Genomic DNA, 20,694 nt, shown 5'->3' with positions numbered 1-20,694 from the left:
TTAGTAAAATATAATAGTAGCCGTCATTCACGCTTTTCATTCACGCCTTGTGTATAGTGTATGTACCGGTCTCAATACAACTGTCGCGTCACGTAAAGTCATCACTCGACTCGCGAATAGGATTACGAATTACGATTCGTATTCGGTATTTCAAAAGCAGTCCTATCTTGAATGCGGACAGGGTATGTTGTGCTCTTCTAAAAGTTTTGTTACGTGTTATAGTACGTAAATAATATTGTTAAGAAAGTGTTTTAAATTCAATTTTAATCACAGAAAAGTTTTGAGAGTGTTAATAGTACAAAATTAACGTGCAGATAATACAAGTGAAATTTTAAGATATAAAAGAAGTTTATTAGATTATTCAACATGACTTTTACTGAAGTGATATTTTTGTGGTTAACAACATTTCTCATATTTAATCGTATTGGTAAGTAAATTATAACAACAATCCACTTCTAATTTCCATAATTCCTAAGGAAAGTTTTTCTTAAATAATTATTATGATTCTTCATTTTCAAATATAATATTTATATATTGATAATGATATTGATACATAATAATTTCTTGTTGACCTTGAAAGGTATATAAATAAATGTGCAGTTTACAATGTTAATGTACATTACATACACATTGCAAGTGATTATAAATAATTATAGGTACATAGATCGCAAACAATAATCTTACAAGTTTTACCTAGGCATTTATTAATTTACAACTTGTCGATGAAGAGTATAAAAGGTACAAAAGTAAAGGTTTCACAAAATAATATGAAGACAAGTAAGTACTTACCTACCTAGATAGTCTCATCTAGTCTTACTTAATTAGGTAGGTACCTATTTAGTCGATTTTTTAAGCGAGTTTTCGAATTAGGCTGGGAAGTGGGATACCTAAGATAACAATGGTAAAATACCTAACTACCTACCTAATACCGTATAATATTTAAATTTCAAACAAATATTAATGAAGGTACTGAAAAACTATGGAATACTAGATTTCCGCCCACGGCTTCGCCCGCGTTTTCAAAGGAAAGCTCGCATAGTTCCCGTTCCCGTGGGATTTCCGGGATAAAACCTATCCTATGTGTTAATCCAAGTTATTATCTATATGTGTACTAAATTTCATTGTAATCGGTTTAGTAGAATTGGCGTGAAAGAGTAACAAACACACACACACATCCTCGCAAACTTTCGCATTTATCCATACTAATAATATAAATGCGAAATTAACTCTGTCTGTCTGTCTGTCTGTTACTCAATCACGCCTAAACTACTGAACCAATTTGCATGAAATTTGGTATTAGGAGATATTTTGATACCCGAGAAAGGACATAGGGTACCTTTTATTGCGAAATATGTATCACGGGGCGGACCTCTAGTTTATAATATGTATGTATTAGTAGGATAGTAGGATGTAGGCACTCGAAAATATAAGCATAACTTCAAAATAATACCTACTGTCTACATATTTATGAACAAATTGCTGCGCCCCGCGGTTTTACCAGCGCACGTGAAAGAGTTTTTCTTTTTAATCCATAGGTAGGTATGTTCCTGTGGGAATATCCGTATTAGAAATAGCTAATAATAATTTGATATAAGTTACTCCTTATAACAAAAGTTATATATCTGTTGGTGAAAGTCCTGTCAAAATCGGTCCAGCCGTTCCTCAGATTTCGGTTATTTCACTGATATTAAAAACAGACACTCCAATTTATTATTTGTATAGATACAAACCTCTGACACTGTTGATCTTAACATACATCAATACTCAGTTTTCATCAAATCCAACACCAAATCTAAATCAGATCTTTGCCACGCTCTCTCCGACATGTCAAAGAATAACTGTAGCGATTTTCAAAACTACTACGCGAATTATTTCCGATAATTTTACTAATTTTCTCGGACTACAATACGATGCACGAATTATTATATTGCAATGTTTATAGTTTTGGGTATGAGGCAGTCATTCCATTTCGCATTTTATGGCTCTCAAGAGACTGGCTTGACTGTTTCCGATTAAACCGATCGGTAAACAAAATACAATTGGAAGGGTAATGTTTAAAATACATTTTACATATTATTTATATAATATGTATGTACACATTAGCCTCATTTAAATAGACTTTACTTGAAGTAAAATAATTAAAAAAGTCGTCACAGAACTCGGTGATTAGAACATTAACTTATTTAAATGTTTTAACTTTTAAGTAATCAACTGAAATGGATTATAAATAAACCTTAATAACCTAACCCCTTAACCCCTTAACGCCTTAACCCAATCAATTATTACCTAAGCTAAATATTATTCAGGTCGATCAGCATTGTCGCGAAAGAGTAACAAATAGACACGTCTGGATCAGGTAAGGTAAAATTGTATTGAAGTGCACTGCAGCTAAAGTCAGGACCCAAAATTATTACCTATCTTGAAAATGCTTTATTATCTAGCGTCGCATATCTTCATAATGAAAATTAATAGAGCGTATAAATTAATAAGAAAATGGAGATAAACAATGGGATGAACCGTTAATGTCAAAGGTGATAATGTCGCGATTTCCTTGCAAAAGTTCGGATGAAGTCAGCGGTCCGTACAAAAAGTTATCCCACGACTGAAATGACAAATGACTGCGCATAGACATCAGTGAAATGGGCGATTTGCTTCGCGATCATTCCCAGGTTTTCTGTCTCAGCTGTTCACTTGGGAGTTACTTTTATTGAGATAGGATCATGATACATTGTTCGTTTTCATCATGTTCTCGTTTTTGTGCTCGACGTACATTTTTCAAGTGTAAGGAAAATAATGGCCAGAATAAGGCTAAGGATTGATCCATAAGAATAACAGACACCAGATAATAGTTAAACGCTTTTGCATTCGACCAAAAATGAAAAACTATTTGTTTGGCCTTCTTATTATACATGTATAGCTTAATTGGCAGAAAGTACGTGAACTAATTTAAAAACGACTAGGTAGTTAAATACTACCAATTTAAAATTAAATAAATAATTTATAATTAGGACTTTCCTATGCCATATCACGGACCTATAAATTATTTTTTATAACCTACATAGTTATTTAGATATGCTATGATAGAGTGGAGATCTCCCCTGAGTATAATATTATGTTCTGTGGTAGAGAATAGAGATTGTAATGAATGTTTTTTTTAATATGTACAATATTTACACTTTACAGCGTATGTCAGTGTTAGGATCGAACCCACGCTCTTGAAGCAGGCCAAAACACAACAACTGCGCAAATAAATTACGTCAAACACTTTAATGCAATTCAATATAGCCTAGGTACATGTATTCACCAATGGTCACTACCTTGGCTTCGTCATCATTCTTTATAATAATATGTTTTCGGTTCTTAAATTAGCCTCTAAATATATGATGTTTGTTTTGATGATGTTAATGCTAAATATACATAGGGTTTTATAATAAAATAATATTATATATTAAACATACTATTGGTGAGCACAAGACTGCACCATAAATATTCATAAATAATAATTAAAAGAAGAGAATTTATATAACTAAACAAACGTAACATAAATCTTTGTGAGATAACACTCAATTCGATATTCAGAACGGACAAGGTAAATCTTTTGTAATAAGTACCTAATAACTATTAATAATTATCCAGTATCTTCGTTACAATACAAAATAAATAAATAAATAAATAAATAAATAAATAAATAAAATATTTGTAAAATATAACTGTTATGTATTGTTAAAATTGTGATATCTGAACCGCAATTTAATTGCAGGATTGTTATAGCTTACCTGTAACATTTTTTAATCAAATTCAGATATTTCTGTCACCAATGCTGGTTTTTCCACGCTTTATATTAGCTTCACCTGTATGTTTGTTTGTTTGTAACCGACTTCTTTGGGCGCGATTTTGACCCACTTTAAACGGCCAGATTTCGTTCAAACTTTGTAGATTTATTGAGGACTGATGACAATAGGCTAATTTGATAAAATTTTCTATTTTTTAGTTCGGTTTTCTATAAAAAGCGTGTTTTTTAGTTTTTTGCACGCCTCATAAGCGAAGCGTTGAGGTGGGTACTACTGTCACTTCGCGCAAAACATCTGATTTTTCAAACTTAAAATGTCTTTATGTATCATACATTGCACTTGTAAGATAATACATACACACACATATTAAGAAAAAACACTATTTTTAACGTTCATGATATTTTTGATGTCATTTTTGTTATTTAAACTAGTTAAAAAACAGTTTAAAAAAGTTCTGTCTTGGACGTCCGTGTGTCTGTATGTGCGGATCCTTTTTCTTGTTAACCCTTAACACGGCAAGCCCTGAAATAATGTACCCAGATATGACCTGAATTGGTTTTAGTGATAATTATTGATTAAAAAATACTATAGTGTAGAAAAAAATAAAACAAATTTTCTGTAAGTAGGTTTTTCAGGATGTCCGTTAAAACGGCCTTTGCCAAGAACCCTGTCTTCATTGCTGTCTCAAAAAACGGACAACGCTGTCATACAGCTTATAAAATAAGAATGAAAAAATATAAAATTCACTTAATATAACACGATTGAAAACAATTTCAAGTAAAATTTTATTGTTTTATTGTAACACAGTATTTTCACTATCTATTATAACAAAAAATTCTTCAATTTTAACTAAATACCTAACAAATGATAATTGAGCCCTCTCGAGCTCAATCACACTATTTAGATGTGAGGAATGTTAAATAACATTTATTATTTCGTGTCAAGCAACCTTTGGTTTCATTTAATACAAATAATAATGGTTTTTCTAAAATGTGAAGTGATATTTGGCCGATGATTAGGACATTTAGACGAAATGCATATGGAGGTCGAGGAACTCCCGGTTCTATTGTAGACCCAACAGATTTAACTGATCGTAGATTATATTCGTCATTTTGAACATAATTAAAAATAATTATACATATAATTAAAGACATTTAAGCAAGAAAATCCCATAAAAGTGATATTTTATTAAAGTACGAATCATGGCAACGTCCGTTTCTTGGGACATGCCAATGAGTTCTTAGTTACTTGTATCTACGACACTGTCCTAAAAACGGACCTGCTATATTTTGAATATTTTGTTATAGAATTATTTGAATATTTCATAATCTTTAGAGCAAAAATAACAGATTATCTCACCTGGAAGTTAAATCAATAGTAATCAAACATGGAAACTATTTCATTAAAGCTATTATTGACCAGAAACACAAACCATCACTAATTCCGGGAATCCCTAAATTCAACAGTCACCTAGCACACGAATCAAATGTTATCTATAATTGTCATGTAGGAGAAAAATAAAGGATTGTTATCGTACTTTCTCCGACGTAGTCAATTTTCTAGATTTTTTGGAACGTTCAAGAATTACACGGCAATAAGTACATGTACTAAAAAAGTGACAGAAAAGCTTTAAGGGTTAACACGATAGCGACCGAAATACTTTACTAATCGAGTCTTTTTTTTCTCTTACGCTTGAGTATGCTCAGGAAAAGAACCCTTTCATTTTTCAGGGTCTGATTCGATGTGGTTTAATTGTTATTAAATAAACAAAAATAATAATTAATAAATATTTATTAAAAAAAAATTATGAGGCGTGCACTTTTGGATTTTCCAAATTATTTTTTAACTATTATTATTATTTTCAATCTACAGTCCGTTATGCTACTCACCTTGGCAATTCAGATATTCATAAAATGTCTGTACTCTGTTCTTTTATTACATGACATTGAACAAATTAACATTTAATTATCGATTTGTTAGACTGTGTTTATACACAGATCTTTTTTTTTATTAAATGATAGTTTGATATTCATTTAAACACAAAAAACATGACAATTAGCGCTATTGCGATTATAGAGCTATTTAATTAATATAATTATCGTAAGCACGGATAATATAATAATACTAGATCGTAATCAAGTACAAAATATTGGATCAAATTATTGCCTATAAAATATTTTTTCGTATTTATAACAATGAAATACCTTACAGGCTTACATAATTGTTTTCTATCGTAGTTTACTAGCAAAATGTTTATTGTTTTTGATTGGTAACGAAATTAATAACTATAAAAAGTTATTAATTTCAGATCGTTATCGATCTTAATCTCGAATTTAAATAACTATTCCGAATATCATAATCCCGAAATGCTTGGATCCCTCGATTAAGACGTTCCCTCTTCCCCCGGATCCCTCTTTCAAAAATACAAGATGATACAAAAATCCATAATTAATGCATAATAATATCATGGACGTATAAAAAAAGACGGACACCGTATTACGAACAAACAACGTGAAGCCACCATAGTAAGCTAGCGATCGTGTAAAGACAATAAACAAGCACACACTCTCACCATAGTAAGCTAGTCGGCCGCCATTACGTCGTGAACTACCGACTGATTAACTGCGTCACTGTTTCACAAAAAATATTTAAAATGCCGTCTTGCGTGGTTAAATGGTATCGCAACAGTACAATTTTAAATAACAAAACACGAGGGATTACATTCCACAGGGAAGCAAGTTATTTATTTTATGTTTTAATGACAAAATTATTACGGCAAAATTTATAGAAAAAAATACAGCCGCCATTGTCAACAGGACAGCTGTTGCCATGGCAACATGGCACACACACATGGATGTTTCGCCGCCATTACTAGGCTTCACTCAATGTTTAGGCGATATACCGTCCGTCTTTTTTTATACGTCCATGAATAATATATTATAATTATAAATTATAATTTAAATATATTATATTATAGTTAGGTATGAATTTTTGAACATTACTTATATTGTTTATTATCCTCTAGAGCAAATGAAGTTAATAGTTGACTTGACAAGGTGTGCAAGAATTATTTCGCCTTGGATCCAATTAGGTATGTAAATATTACTAGCTATTAAAATGGCCGAGACGCAATATATTTTTTGTCATATTTCTAATAGACTCTGTTATTTTAGTAAATTAAACAATAAAAGCAGGTATGTAAAGTACATTGTACATAATATACATGTACCTACATGTATTACAAACGTTAACTCTTAAAACTTTATAATTGTCGACTGATCTTTTTTTCTGAAAAAGATAAATGATGATGATTTCTCAAAAAGATATACTGAAAAACTCAACGATCTAAAAGTGATTCTAGAAGAAGGCTAATTGATTTAATAAAAGTTTCAATTTAAAAACTAATTTCATCTAATGCAATATCAAAAAAAAAAAATAGATATTTCATCTATGGATACTCAGGAAATAAACACACGTTTATTAACTGGTTTTAACTTTTATCTTATCTTATCAAGCTTCTATCTTGTTTTTAGCAATGCGATGCTTCTCGTCAGTTTTTTTTTTTTTTTGTGTGGTGTCTCTCAATGTTAGCCAGAAGGGCTTCTACATTTTAACGCGGACGCGGGGGTGAACTGAAGGTTCACCCTGGTAGCGACATGCACAAGGGCGTCCCCCCTTGACGGGGACCACGAACCTCGGCTTGAGCTGTCGCTTGAGTGGAGGAGGCCAGAAGGGCCCTAATCGGACGGGATCTCGTCAGTGCGGAATCCCATAAGTACTAGCAAATTTTATCAATGGAAAATCTTTAGTATGACGAAAATGATAAAAAATTACATTGACATACTTTTGTCCATATCTTATTAAACCGCAAATAAAGGTAATATCAACTAATTATTGTACTCATACAAATATTACTCAATACGTTCCGACTTACGCATCTGAAAAAAGTTAATTTAATAATAATTTAAAAAATCTCGACATTTTTGAAGACTACTAATCGAAGACTAAAAATCTAATTGTTTTCGCACAGCAAAAGTAAATTTTTGTGCTGCTGTGTCGAACCTCGTAATTATACGTTCTTGTTTTACAGTAATAATCTTTCAGTGCATTTGATGATGATGAAATGTGTTTTATAATATCGTAGTATAGTTTTTTAGATATTCATTGATCGGAATTTATTTTCAATTTTATTTTCCTAAAACGTGTTATGGGGCTCGTTGTCACAAATTTTCGGGGGCTGGTTGTCACATATCAACCAGCCCCCTGTATACGAGATGACTTTATTTGCGTTTTGAGGTTGTTTGTTTTAGCCGTAAATTTTCAATCAACACCGGAAAATCACCATAACAAACCTGCTGGAAGTCCATCTGTCCTTGATGACTCTATATTGACTCACGATTATTATTGTTTGCTAAAATTGTGATTGATTAATATTCAGACTGAAATAAAGATCGTAGACACGGTTTCATTTGGTTAAGAGTTCTTAATTAAAAACTATTCCGTAAAATTATAAGACCAAAGTGTGACTTTCTATTTATAAATTGCCTGTTATTTAGTATGTGACTACCTACCCTAGGCATTGTGACAACCATCCCTGACCCGGGGTTATAAGTCACATTTTTCTTAAGAGTGAAAATACAAAATATTTCTACAACTGATAATATTACACAAAAATACGTTTATTTCTTTTGTAACAGAATAATTACACTATCTTTTGGTATACAAATATCATTCCCAAACAACGTATTCTGGAAGTTATATAAAAAAAGCTAAAAATGTGACTTTCATCCCCGCTCTCCCCTATAAGAAGAAAATATCTACCCATCCTATACCCATACCCATCTATTGACTGTTTTCTATGAAAAAGTTATATGTATTTAAAAAAAGTAGGATATAGAGACCACGAGAGTTTTGGTGGCAAGAGAAATGTTGAGATTTATTCAATATCTGTAGAATTTCAATATCTGTAGAACGAACGTATTGAATGTGTATCTAACAAAGTCCATTTTTGTTATTGGCCAAATTGTCTAGTATGTCAATTGTCATCATACTATTCTGAGCTTCTAGATATAAGTTCAGGTATTACGATAGCTCTTAATATTTTCTGTCCCGATTGAAATTAATCAATCCACATATCCGGGTGCATGATGGCCTGATTCCTGGCCACAAATCTTTGAAGTTGAATAATTGAACTTTTGAGTAATTGTAGCGCATAATGGAAATCGGTAATTTAAATCCATTAAAAGTGGTTCCTAGTAATTAGGTAGAGAAACACAAAGTTTGCCTATAACAGTACAGAGCTTAAACTTTAACATAAGAATACCTAACTAATCTGTGCTCTTAATTTTATGGCTCTATATATTTCTGAAATACCTAATTTTGCGCGTAGAGGACGGTCACCGAAGAATTTATCTATTCCTTTACTTAGCATTTCAGGAATGAGAAAAGCTTATCTTGCTGAGCTCCTGTAAATGTAATATTAGAATCATTGGCATTAATCGCGAATAAACTCTCAGATTAATTTGAAAGCAAACTAGAATACCCCCAGGATAGAAAATGAAATGCGTTTATGATGACTTTTTTAGGAAAAATGGTGAGGCAGTAAGCAAAAGTATAGGCATCACTTATGAGTTACTTAGTTAAATAAAAAATCAAAAATTTAGATTTATCTAATGCATCACTATAATAAATATGTTGTAAATGACTATCTTGGATCTGAAGAGTATGAATTCAGAGTTTTGTTAATCTGTATTTTTTATGGTTGTATTTTAATAGAGACCTAATTGCTTGAACGGAGAACTGATTTTAAGGCCAAAATGCAGTGGTTAATATAATTCTCCCATTTATTACGTATGTAAATGTATCATTACCAATTTATTTCACATGCTCAACAAATTTGTAATGAAACAATATAATATGCGATTTCGGTTTGGTGTTGAGGGATTAAACCCCACCGTAATTTAAAGCTTAGCATCCGACATGTTACCGCGAACTGTTAGCGACTTATACCCAATTTATTATTCTCATTTGACTTTTAATGCTTGTTACGGCTGGATTATTATGGTAATACTGAATTACTGATAATGTTTGCAATGAACGGGATTCACGCTTTAAATATTAAAACCGATAGCAGCGATCGTTGGCCAATTATTATAATCACGCACAGTTCATAATACTATAGACGATAGTAAGTTTTAATTCGGTACGGTTAATCTCGTGTGTTTTATTAATGATACTTGTTTTGATGGAAATCATTTTCAGCCTTCAGAGTTCAGACGCGAGTAAAAATAACTCATAACGTCATTACTACGTTTTGAATTCATATTTAAACCGTGCACTGAGCTACTCGTAAACAACACATGCTTGCACTAATAATAAAAAGGTCAACAATCAATCTACTGTTCGCTCATTTGTAGGAAAAATTTACTTCCTATGGTATCCGATCAATTCAATCAATCGATGCATACAGATGTTTCTTAAATTGGTCTTTGATATACGACGCTAAATGTGTAATGGTTGACGTATTCGCAACGCACACACACAAGCCAAAATATCATACGATATGAATTAGCCAATGAGATGGAGCGACGCTGTGGGCTCGCCACCCCACCACCATCGGAATGCATGGTTAGAATGGCACCGGTAAAAATAAACTCGTTCAACAGGACACACATGATGCGAGTTTGAGGCCATTACTAAGAATTAGTTATCAGCTCGTTGATAGTAAAACATATGGTATTCCATTTCATTCCGTTCAATTAGAGTGGAAGCAATATTACGTGTTGTAAGAGTACGGCGATTGATTTAGAAGAAAGAGAGTATGTTACGGTACGATTCCGTTCAATAAAAATCTCGCTTGAATTTTTCCAATCGCGAGCAAACATGATTGCTCGTGGAGACCACGTGATTACGTGTATAGTGGATATGTTTCGATTGTGAACGGCCGCGGCGGCGCGCGATCTCGTACGACGCAATCGAGATAACGAAGTTTAACATAATATAAGCACATGAACAAACAGTGGAAGTAATGGTGATTCAAGGATATTATACATCATCGATCTTTATAAGTACCTACCTACCTTTATACCTAATTAATTATATTTTATATGAAAATTTTATGTAAACAGTCTGGTCAACTGAGTAAACGTGGAATAAAAAGATTTTACATAATGGAAAGTCACTTTTTCTGAGGGTAACCTTTCCTGCTTCATATGAGGGTCTTCGTTGTAATATAAATGCTAATAAGCTATTAGCGGCAGAATTACGAAACACCGAAAACTTGTTTTTAAAAACATGTGTGGGAATGCTGTTCATGTATTTTTTACTTTTCTCTAGGTTACTTAAAATGTCTTGGAGCGTAGCGAATTTTTTTCTTATTTACATTTTGAAAACATTGGGGTTCGCTTTCAACCAGGAGGCTCACTTAGGGGTATGAAATACAGAGTGTCCCACCGTGTGTACTTATTATAAGCTCAATGGAGTTTATAGTTTTTCATACGCTGAGTACGTAAAAAATACTTATAAAATTCCAGATGCATTTTTTTTTCAAATAGTAGATGAATTCTTAAAACTCGAGTACACCCCCTAACAACTAACAAGCAACCCACCGAACTTTGCCACCCGCACGTGAGCTTTCGTTTAAGATTATGTTTTCCTTAATGTTTTCATAGTCAAAATGCTCACATTAGCGAAGCGTTATATTAGAAGAAAACATGAATTTTAAGGAAAAATTTAGGCTTAATTTTGTTGTTTAAGTATTTTTTACGTGATCGGTGTATGCAAAACTACATATATACAAGTGCCTTCGCGCTTAGTTTACCGATAGTGGGACACCCCGTATACTTTACATAATATTACACTAACAAGCTTTTTTCAGCCCTATCAACTACACATTAAAGCAACCCCTAAAAATTGGTCAAGCTATTTTGGAGGAGTTTCTTTAGACTGTGGACCCAAGAGACAATACCAATACGGAAATTAGGTGTAATGTCAATTTATGATCCACGTATTTGTGATCCAATTGTACCCACGGATTCAGACTTAATTCAAAAACATAGGTACGTTTAACAAATACAACGTGCAATATGAGTAGGTACTATTGTCGTATTAATTCGTCGTGTCGTATTAATTAATTATCAAACAATTGAGAAGAGAAGCATAGTACTAGAAGTAATAAATCTTACTAAAATGTGATAATTTATACCCGGAGAGCTCAATCCGAATATTACGTTGATGGGAGTTTGATATACCCAAATGTCTATCTCAGACGGAATTCTGTTTGTCTATGTGCGGTATTTCATTAGTTCTAGTTTGCAGACTATTGTCTTAGCTTACCAGTTACCGAGTACCAACATCTTATTGGTTAAGACGTTATTTATATTACGACATATCCTGAGATAGAGATCATTCTTGAAATATATTTCAAAAAATTATATGCATAATTTTGAGATGGACCTTAGATTTTTCCTTTTTCTACAAGATTTTTGTGAGTCAATCATGATTTGGATAAAAAAATATTTAGATAATCATTCTGTTTTCATTTGCACTTAGAATATAGATAATATAACTTAACGACTGAAGATAATATGAAGCCACCCAACAAAAAGATTAATCCCTGTTAAAAAATAAAGATTTTTTCTTCCGGTATCAGATATACAGAATAGAGATCGCTTGAAACATTTAACTAAAGCTTTTGTTCTTGTATTTTATGTATCGTGTATTAGAAGCATTTTCATTAACGTGATTCCTCATTACGATTGTTACAGGTGCTACTAAGGAACACTGCAATAAAGAAGAGGACTTACTGCAAAGGTGTTCCATGGCGCTACCTGTGTTAAGTTCCCCAGAAATATCTTTTGCACTCACACGAGAAGAATTGGATAAAAGTTGTGTGTAAGTACGTAGTGGTTAATATGAGTATAGTGACGTGTTATATTCAGGGTAACATAAATTAGAAGTAGTATGGCTATTTAATTTGCTAACATATTTTGATAGGCAGAGCTCTTATTTCATACAAACCCTTTACGTGAATTGTGAATCTTCTTTGTTTTTCTGTCTATCGAATCTTACTAATGAGTTGTTGTTATTGCAAAATAATTTAACATTTAATGATTTTAAAATTATTATAATCAAAAATTTTGATACCCATTGATAGTTACTAGACATTCGGATAACGTACCTACCTTCTCGTAATATCCACAATAATGACAATAAAAATGAGTAAGTATTATTAAGAACCCCGGATCCCACAAAATTTTAATTTAAAACTTTAAATATCATAATATCAAGTGCAAGGATTTTATAACTTTACCTAACTGCACTCCAGTATCACGGCCAATTTACGGTTCAGTCATTTACCAAGAAGTTTGGTATGCAGAATAACTTTTGTTAAGACTGCGACGTCAGCAGCACTCGTAGTAACTCTAGCGGAATGGCCCCACACAGCTCATCTTAATTTAGTCTTCATGTTTGTGGTAAATAGCAATTTGGAACTAATGGCTCGACCCTTAAACTTTAGCGCTAAATCGAGCAGAATGGTCAATGAGCTAGATAGCCAATACAAACTCAAAATCTTCAGCGGAAGTTGGGTTCAATTTGAAGTACGGTCGATATTTAATACATGGATTCGTATGCTTCCTGGGTGAACTTTTGGTTACTGATCGTTTAAAAGCGTAGAACGTGACTTTCATATGAAAGCGCCAAGTGATATAATCTGAAATCTAAATCCATGCATTCTGAGACCCGAGAGGCTTGGATATTAAATTTAAATTCAGCTAATTTTTGATTTGAAACATTAATGGCAGAAATAAACTTTTAGTGAAATCAGTTATTTTGCCTAAGAGATTGTATGTAATTATGACGGATACTCTACCACCTCAACCAAATTTAATTGACTCTTTCTCTAATTAACACGTTTTTTAGTAATGTGAGTTAACTAAAAGTTTATGAGTGCTCCGTTTCCTGCTTGCCAAGATAATAATTATTGACAAAAGACTACTTACGTTAACAAGAAACTTTCTGAAAGATAAACTTTGCATACTAATACTGTTAAAGTTTTTTAAGTGACTTGCATTCTTAATTTGTACGTAGATACTATGACTATGTAGCTCTTGGTAATTGTATTCGATATGAATAGAAATGGAGCTGTTAAATATATTATAATTTATACTTGTGATTTACTTTCTTCACAGCGTAATGTCTATCTGATGAATGTATCTGAAAGTATTAGATTAAAAAGTAAAAGGATTATTATAACATGATACGATTAACAGCATCAATGAAAAAATATGTACTTAAACAGAACGCATCTTGTCAACTAAATAATAATAATCAACTCCAAATTTCGTTACAGAGAACTCCGAGCTGGGATCAAATGCATAGACAACTATACAGAAGTATGCATGGAGAAGAGTAAGCAAGTGATGTTCAGGCGAATATACGCTGGTATCACCGAAGTGGTACAAGAACTATGTACCCGTGGAAGCTACCAGGACGAGTACCTGAAGCATGCGGATTGTGTGAAGAAAGTCAGGCCCGAGTATGAAACGTGCAGCAGAAACTATGAAGGAACGCTCACAGCTCTGTCGAATCACCAGAAAAGTGATCAGTATGAAACAGATGTTGACAGTCAGGGAGATTACTTGAGAACTGTGTGCTGGTGAGTGTAGTTACATAAATATATATTAAAATTTTTGATTAGGACACATTGAGATAATATTAATAATGGAGCAGACACCACGAACAAAATCTGTGCGCCAAGATGGCGGCGCGGGGCGCGCGAATGACGGCTAGACAGTCATAGATTATGCGATGTCACTGACTCACCGCTATAGAGGCGACACTTTGTTTCTTTCTGTTTATTTTATTGGGTGCCACTCCTTACATGCACGTTGACTTGAAATTTTTTTTGTACTTACTTAATATTTATTTTAGATATAAACTGACTTTACTACGCGGGGCTAACAATATCTGGCATATAATATAGGATGAGGAGGTTCAATATGGGCTATGGGAAGTTTCATTCCTTACAAATTGAGCCTTTTTTAGAAAAAAAATAAAAGCCGTGTAAAAATTGTGTTTATTTATATTTAGTTCATCATCCTCAGAACATGTTCCCGGCTCAGAAATTGCTTGTATTGTTCCAGTACTATTGTAGCACACCTTCGGCTAAAATAAATATAATAATAATAATGTTGGTGATGGCTAAAATAATATTTTATTTGTTATACAAATCCGTAAAATTTTATTATTATTACTAACATCAATACAAGGAACAGCAGACTTCTTTAGAATACGCCTTCCCGCTTTTGTGGTATATTTATCCTCATCGCGAAAATGCAATGAACAGACGCTAGTTCTATCGGATGGTAACCAGGTTTCTTCACTGCGGTTGTTTTGGACAAATTTTACCCATTTTTCCCTTTCTTCACGACCCAGACATAGAAACCTTGAATAGAAAAAATATTAATCTCTGAACTAGCGGTCCGCCCCGGCTTCGCCCGTGGTACATATTTCGCAATAAAAAGTAGCCTATGTTTTTTCTCAGGGTCTAAAGATTGTCTGTGCCAAATTTCATCAAAATCGGTCCAATAGTTTATGAGCCTATTTATTACAATCAAACAAACAAACAAAGTTTTCCTCTTTATAATATTAGTGCAGATAAATAAATAATAATTCAATTATACGTTCAAGTCAGTAGCTTATACAATATCAATTAAAATTGATTAAAATCAATTAACAAAAAAAATTGGTGATTAAGTAATTGATTTTCATATTTCATGATTTCACCTTTTTTCAATTAACAACCAGTCTATGCTTTTCTAAATATGTAAAATTATTATTTTATACTATAAAAATATACGCCAGCAAATATTACTAACAACACTTATTTCATGCCCAATGTCATATCTTAAATTTTTAATCTATGACAAATGACGCAAAATGTCGCCCGCCAAAAATTTTGTTCTAACTAAGTTTTAAAAATTATTATCTAGTTACTTACTGATTGAAAAGTTATCCCTTTAGTTTTCCGTATTATTTGTATTATTTGTGCAATATCGTAACACACACGTAGGCATACCTATTTGATGCGTTTCACTTTAAAACAAATAAAAAATGAGCGTGACGTTCGCGCCAATGAGCGAGCAAGCGACTGAGTGCAGTTACGCCACATGACGTATGTTGAGTGGAACATAAGTGGTGTAGGCGGTATCGACTCCATATTAATATTATCTCAATGTTAGGACACACCAAAGGAAGTACGTGGGAGGTAATGTTTTACAAAAACACACAAGAAGATTTTTAGATACAATTATGAATAAAAATATCATGAAGTGGCAAAAGTCAAAACATTTTTGTGTAGGTTAAGAATATTAATCTAGATTTAATGAGATATCTTGTTCGTCTGCTATTTCAGAAGCTGTCAAGTAATGACTTTTATTGAGAGCACTCAAGGCAGACGGATGATTAAATAATTTAGATATTACTTGTAATTTCGAATGAACTCCAAACTTCTACGTAAAATTTATGGAAAATTCCAAGATGAATCCATTTTCATAACTTTAATTTTACAGTCAATATTCAGTCTAATATGACCACAAAAGACCTTTAACTATTCTAAATGTATCGAGTACAATCTCTGCAAAATTAAATTTGCATTGCTTAATAATAGGGATGTAACGATACATGATTTTGCCGATACGATACCGATACCGATATTTGTAGTAATGTATCGGCGATACCGATACCGATATTTGTAGTAATGTATCGGCGATACCGATACCGATACCGATATCGATGGCTTGGTAGAAAAATAAATAGTGAATTATGCATAAAAAGTTACCAACATTTAACAGAGACAACTGTTAATCGTATTCTTTTAAATAAAAATGCCAAATCAAAAAACAACAAAACCATTTATTTTAGTATTATTATTTTACGAAGTCAGTTAAACTTTAAGTAATACACATACAATCAGTACCTAATAAAAGTTTACTATTGGTAGAGTTTTTTCAGAAAACAAAGTGCGCACGCGCGGGCGGCCTCCCGCATCGTTCATTGGGCGCGGGTTTTTGAATTATTTGATATCAAAAAAATTGGTTGTTTGTAAAGTAGGTTTACGATCGAGATGTTTACGTGATAACATAATGCAGTGGCAGCGCTCGAGATGAAACGGGAGATCGGTCCGTCTCTCTCTCGTTATACCTGCGATCGCGCTCGTGAGGTTTTGGTGTGACATAAGTTTATGAACATGTCACCCGACTAAAACGATTTTAAAAACGTTATCACGTTAAAAATTAAAAAAATTCAAAATTATTTATTTCTTTCCTTTACATAAACAAATTTGCGATTGGAACACTCCTAGTAACCAAATAAAATGCTTGTGTCAGGAGGTTCCGCTCTTCCTTAACACTATTACAGAAACAGAAATAAAACAATATGAATGAATACAATGCAAAAACATAAAAGAAAAGAAAGAATTTAATAAAAAAATATCGGTATCGGTTGATTTATTATCGGCGATACCGATATATCGGCTTGCCGATATGTCGGTCGATATATCGGTATCGGTATCGGTATCGTTACATCCCTACTTAATAACGTTTTCAGTTCATAACTAGCAGCTGCTTAGTATTCCTCTTGAGTACCATTAAAAGAGTCTCTTAAAGATTTTTTCCGGTACAATTGTGATTCATGAAAATCAGTCACGTTCGGCAACTAATTTTAACAGGAGTCTATAAAATTCAATCCGGATACTGATATGGGAAATTATTTTGAATGGATATCGCAGGACTTATACGTCGCCGGCCACGGGCACAATGAAAATATAAATATATACAGAACCACTTCCTGTAAAAATTGCAGAGCGAAACGCATAGCGAATTGTATGATTGGACAATGCGGCCATTTAAAAACGTTTAAATGGAATATTGAATGGTGGAATCTGAATGCTAATTCTGCGTTTTGCGCCGGATTTGAAATGTGTTTGGCAGCGAAAAATTAAATTACGTTTTTCATTCGTGCGACACGCAAAATACGATTCTTGATAGATTTGTAATATCGCTGATAGCTAAATCCGAACTATTTAAGTTAAGATGTATTGATGTTTCAATTCCTCGTACTAATTTCCTGGTGTAATTGAGATTATTTTCTGTAATTTTATATAGCCTGTAGCTTGTCATGGATCTTGAAATGATCGATGTGACTTGGTACGTCTTTAATTAATGCAATCTGAATTTGCAGCTCATTCCAAGAATACCTGCTGTGTTCAGAGAGAACGGTTCAGAGGTCGTGTGGTGATGAAGCAGCCTTGTTCACTAGTGCATTCCTTAAACGGATGGCTTCTAATATTATTAAGGTTTGTATTTAATTATCAAAATTATTGTTATTGATGTCTGGTTTGATAATTCTCTTCATTCAATGCTTATCTGTTTAATAAGGTTAAAGGTATTTGAAACATCCTGCTTTGCATCTTTTTCTTTTATTTACCAATATGTATTTTAAGAGTATTTGAGTGTTACCTTGTATTTTTTAAATCACTTGTATCAAAAACACAGATTTGCTTTATTTAAATTTATATTATCTTCACCATAACACACGCAAAATGAAACATATTAACACGATGTATTATTCCACAGAATTTTTGTTTGGATTATCGGGGGCAGGAATGCGGCTTGGCAGACAAAGCAACGTCGAATCAACTCAATATAATCCTAATCGCTGTTACTATTTTAGCAACTATACTTCCTCATATTCATATATCACTAGTTCCCGCGTAATCCAATCGACTACGTGTAGTAGGATCGAATTTTTAATTACACTTATTTCATAGTTGTAATTAGTGTGGGAACTTTCTTGCGAAGCGACGATGCAATGTGCAGTGAGGTGTAAATAATTAATGTAGGAATTCACTCAGGTCATATATTTTGCTCGACGGCTAGCAGTGGTTGTGTTTGTTACGTATGTTGTATGGATGATATAGTTTAGTTATGATTAGCTCATGTTACCTGCTAATTTTAAGATTAGTGCATTGAGGTTTGTATAGATCAACTATTTTGTTTTTATTTTTTTTATAATTTTTAAAAGTCTCGCTTTCTGCTCATAGTTTGTTTTGAATAAGTATGTAAACAGTTATTTATTTTTTATGTCAGGCAACTAAGTATTTTTTTTATTTTTTAACTGTTCTGGCAACCTAGTTTTTTTATAACAATAGATTTAAAAAATGTAGTCCGTATATCTTAAGAATTATTTCATATTTCATAAAATCCCGTAATAAACTGTCTTGCAAGTATAAAAATATTTTTTGCAATATGGTTTTAATTCCACAATAATAAACTAAAATGCGCTAATATTTATTTGTAAAATGTCTTAGTTACTGTTAGCTTTATAACTCAAGTGTTTAGATTTATTATATTATTTTTAAATAACATGGAGTCGTCGAATATTTTACACCAAAGACTGCGAATGGAATTCGTGAAGGCATTTAGAGAAGGTTTTATTATTCATAATGTTATGTTCCTAATAGTGTAACATATGAATACACTTTGCCATGTATCCCCTCAAATAATTGGAATATAATCATGTTATAAACATATTATGTATTAATGTTAGACCTTCGAAATAAAGGATAATGCATACAAAAAGATAAAATGTTAAATTACTTATGTAACAACATTCTGTAACAATGTAAAGTCAGTTACAATAATTATTCGATATGATAATGTATTATCAACCATTGTTGAATTACATTGAAATTTTTACTTTAAATTATGTTTTATTTTTTAAATTACACACACAAGGAACATTTTATTTAAAAACGATAAAGATTTATTCGATAAAGATATTATTTATTTAATCCATCAAATAAATATCAAACTATATTATGTGGATTATATTTGCAGCTATCGTTGAATTAAAATAAATTATAATTAATATTGTAAAACAATTATTATTGCCTATTTAACTATTTTAATCGTAAATATTAAATATAAGCTCAATTATCATTTTTAAAGACATTTGCTGTGTTATTGCTATCATTAATTTATTATGTACTTGTATGATTTGTTCATGATTTCCATAGTTAATTATGTACGAACGTTACGAAATATTATGTTACTTAGCTCAGAACTTCCTGTGATAGTTTGATGAAATTAATAGAAATAAGTTGATATTATTTGCTATTAAAATATGTTAAGATTTTTTCAAGTGTTTTATTTATCCTTCTTTTATCGTATTTTTCATTTTTTTTCGTATATTTTTATACAATATCAATTACTGCGTGTTTAAACTTTTTCTATCTACTTATCTTTCAGTGATTCCCATCGACTTTTCTGATTTTTATGTTTTGCGGTAAAGTTTCTACAAAAGCAATGAACTTTACAACTTACAATAATTAATAGACTTTAAATCGGGGTTCGGTTTATATTCACACTAAAATATTATCTTTAAAATCTTCTATGGCATTAACTACATATTTTGGTATCACTTCCTTATTCATTAGTGTTCCATTAGAAATTCTTCAATAGCAGTCGAAAGTTTTGAACAGTTTCATATGGTTACTTATTATATGTTCTTGCGACTGTATTAGATAGGTATGGTTTAGTAAACTGTTTGCTTTTTGCTTATTCTGGCACCTCACTTCGGTAAGAAGGGAGGCACTAGAACATTGAACTTTTTCCTAAATGAAGATAATTACTGCACATGTAACACAGACACTGTCTAATTAGTAAAGTTTGTTCTACTAGGGATAATAATGTCTGTATTTAGATACATATTATTTTGTATAACGTAAACGTTGCCCATAGCGTGCCACAAGTACTTATAAACTAAAAAAGTATCGGTACAACTCGTGTCTAGTTTATGATTTATTCATGCGTCGCTTATTTATCACTATCAAGGGTCGTTA

At 32.2% G+C, this 20,694-nt stretch overlaps 1 protein-coding gene across 1 annotated transcript; it reads left to right on the top strand.

Moving 5' to 3' along the window:
- Positions 1-136: 136 nt before the first annotated feature.
- Positions 137-19,989, top strand: LOC149906560 (uncharacterized). The gene is made up of 5 exons (XM_090104703.1): positions 137-427; positions 12,557-12,683; positions 14,143-14,448; positions 18,033-18,147; positions 18,428-19,989. Exons 1-5 carry the CDS (start codon positions 367-369, stop codon positions 18,566-18,568), a joined length of 750 nt encoding a protein of 249 aa, XP_089960829.1. The 5' UTR covers positions 137-366; the 3' UTR covers positions 18,569-19,989.
- The last annotated feature ends 705 nt before the right edge of the window (positions 19,990-20,694 follow it).

The sequence above is a fragment of the Colias eurytheme genome, chromosome 8, assembly GCF_061535395.1.
Source record: "Colias eurytheme isolate Ceu_HAF_F1 chromosome 8, ilColEury1 Martin Lab GWU primary, whole genome shotgun sequence".
Taxonomy (NCBI): domain Eukaryota; kingdom Metazoa; phylum Arthropoda; class Insecta; order Lepidoptera; family Pieridae; genus Colias; species Colias eurytheme.
The sequence above is the reverse complement of the archived record's forward strand: the minus strand, read 5'-3'. Positions and strand labels throughout refer to the sequence as shown.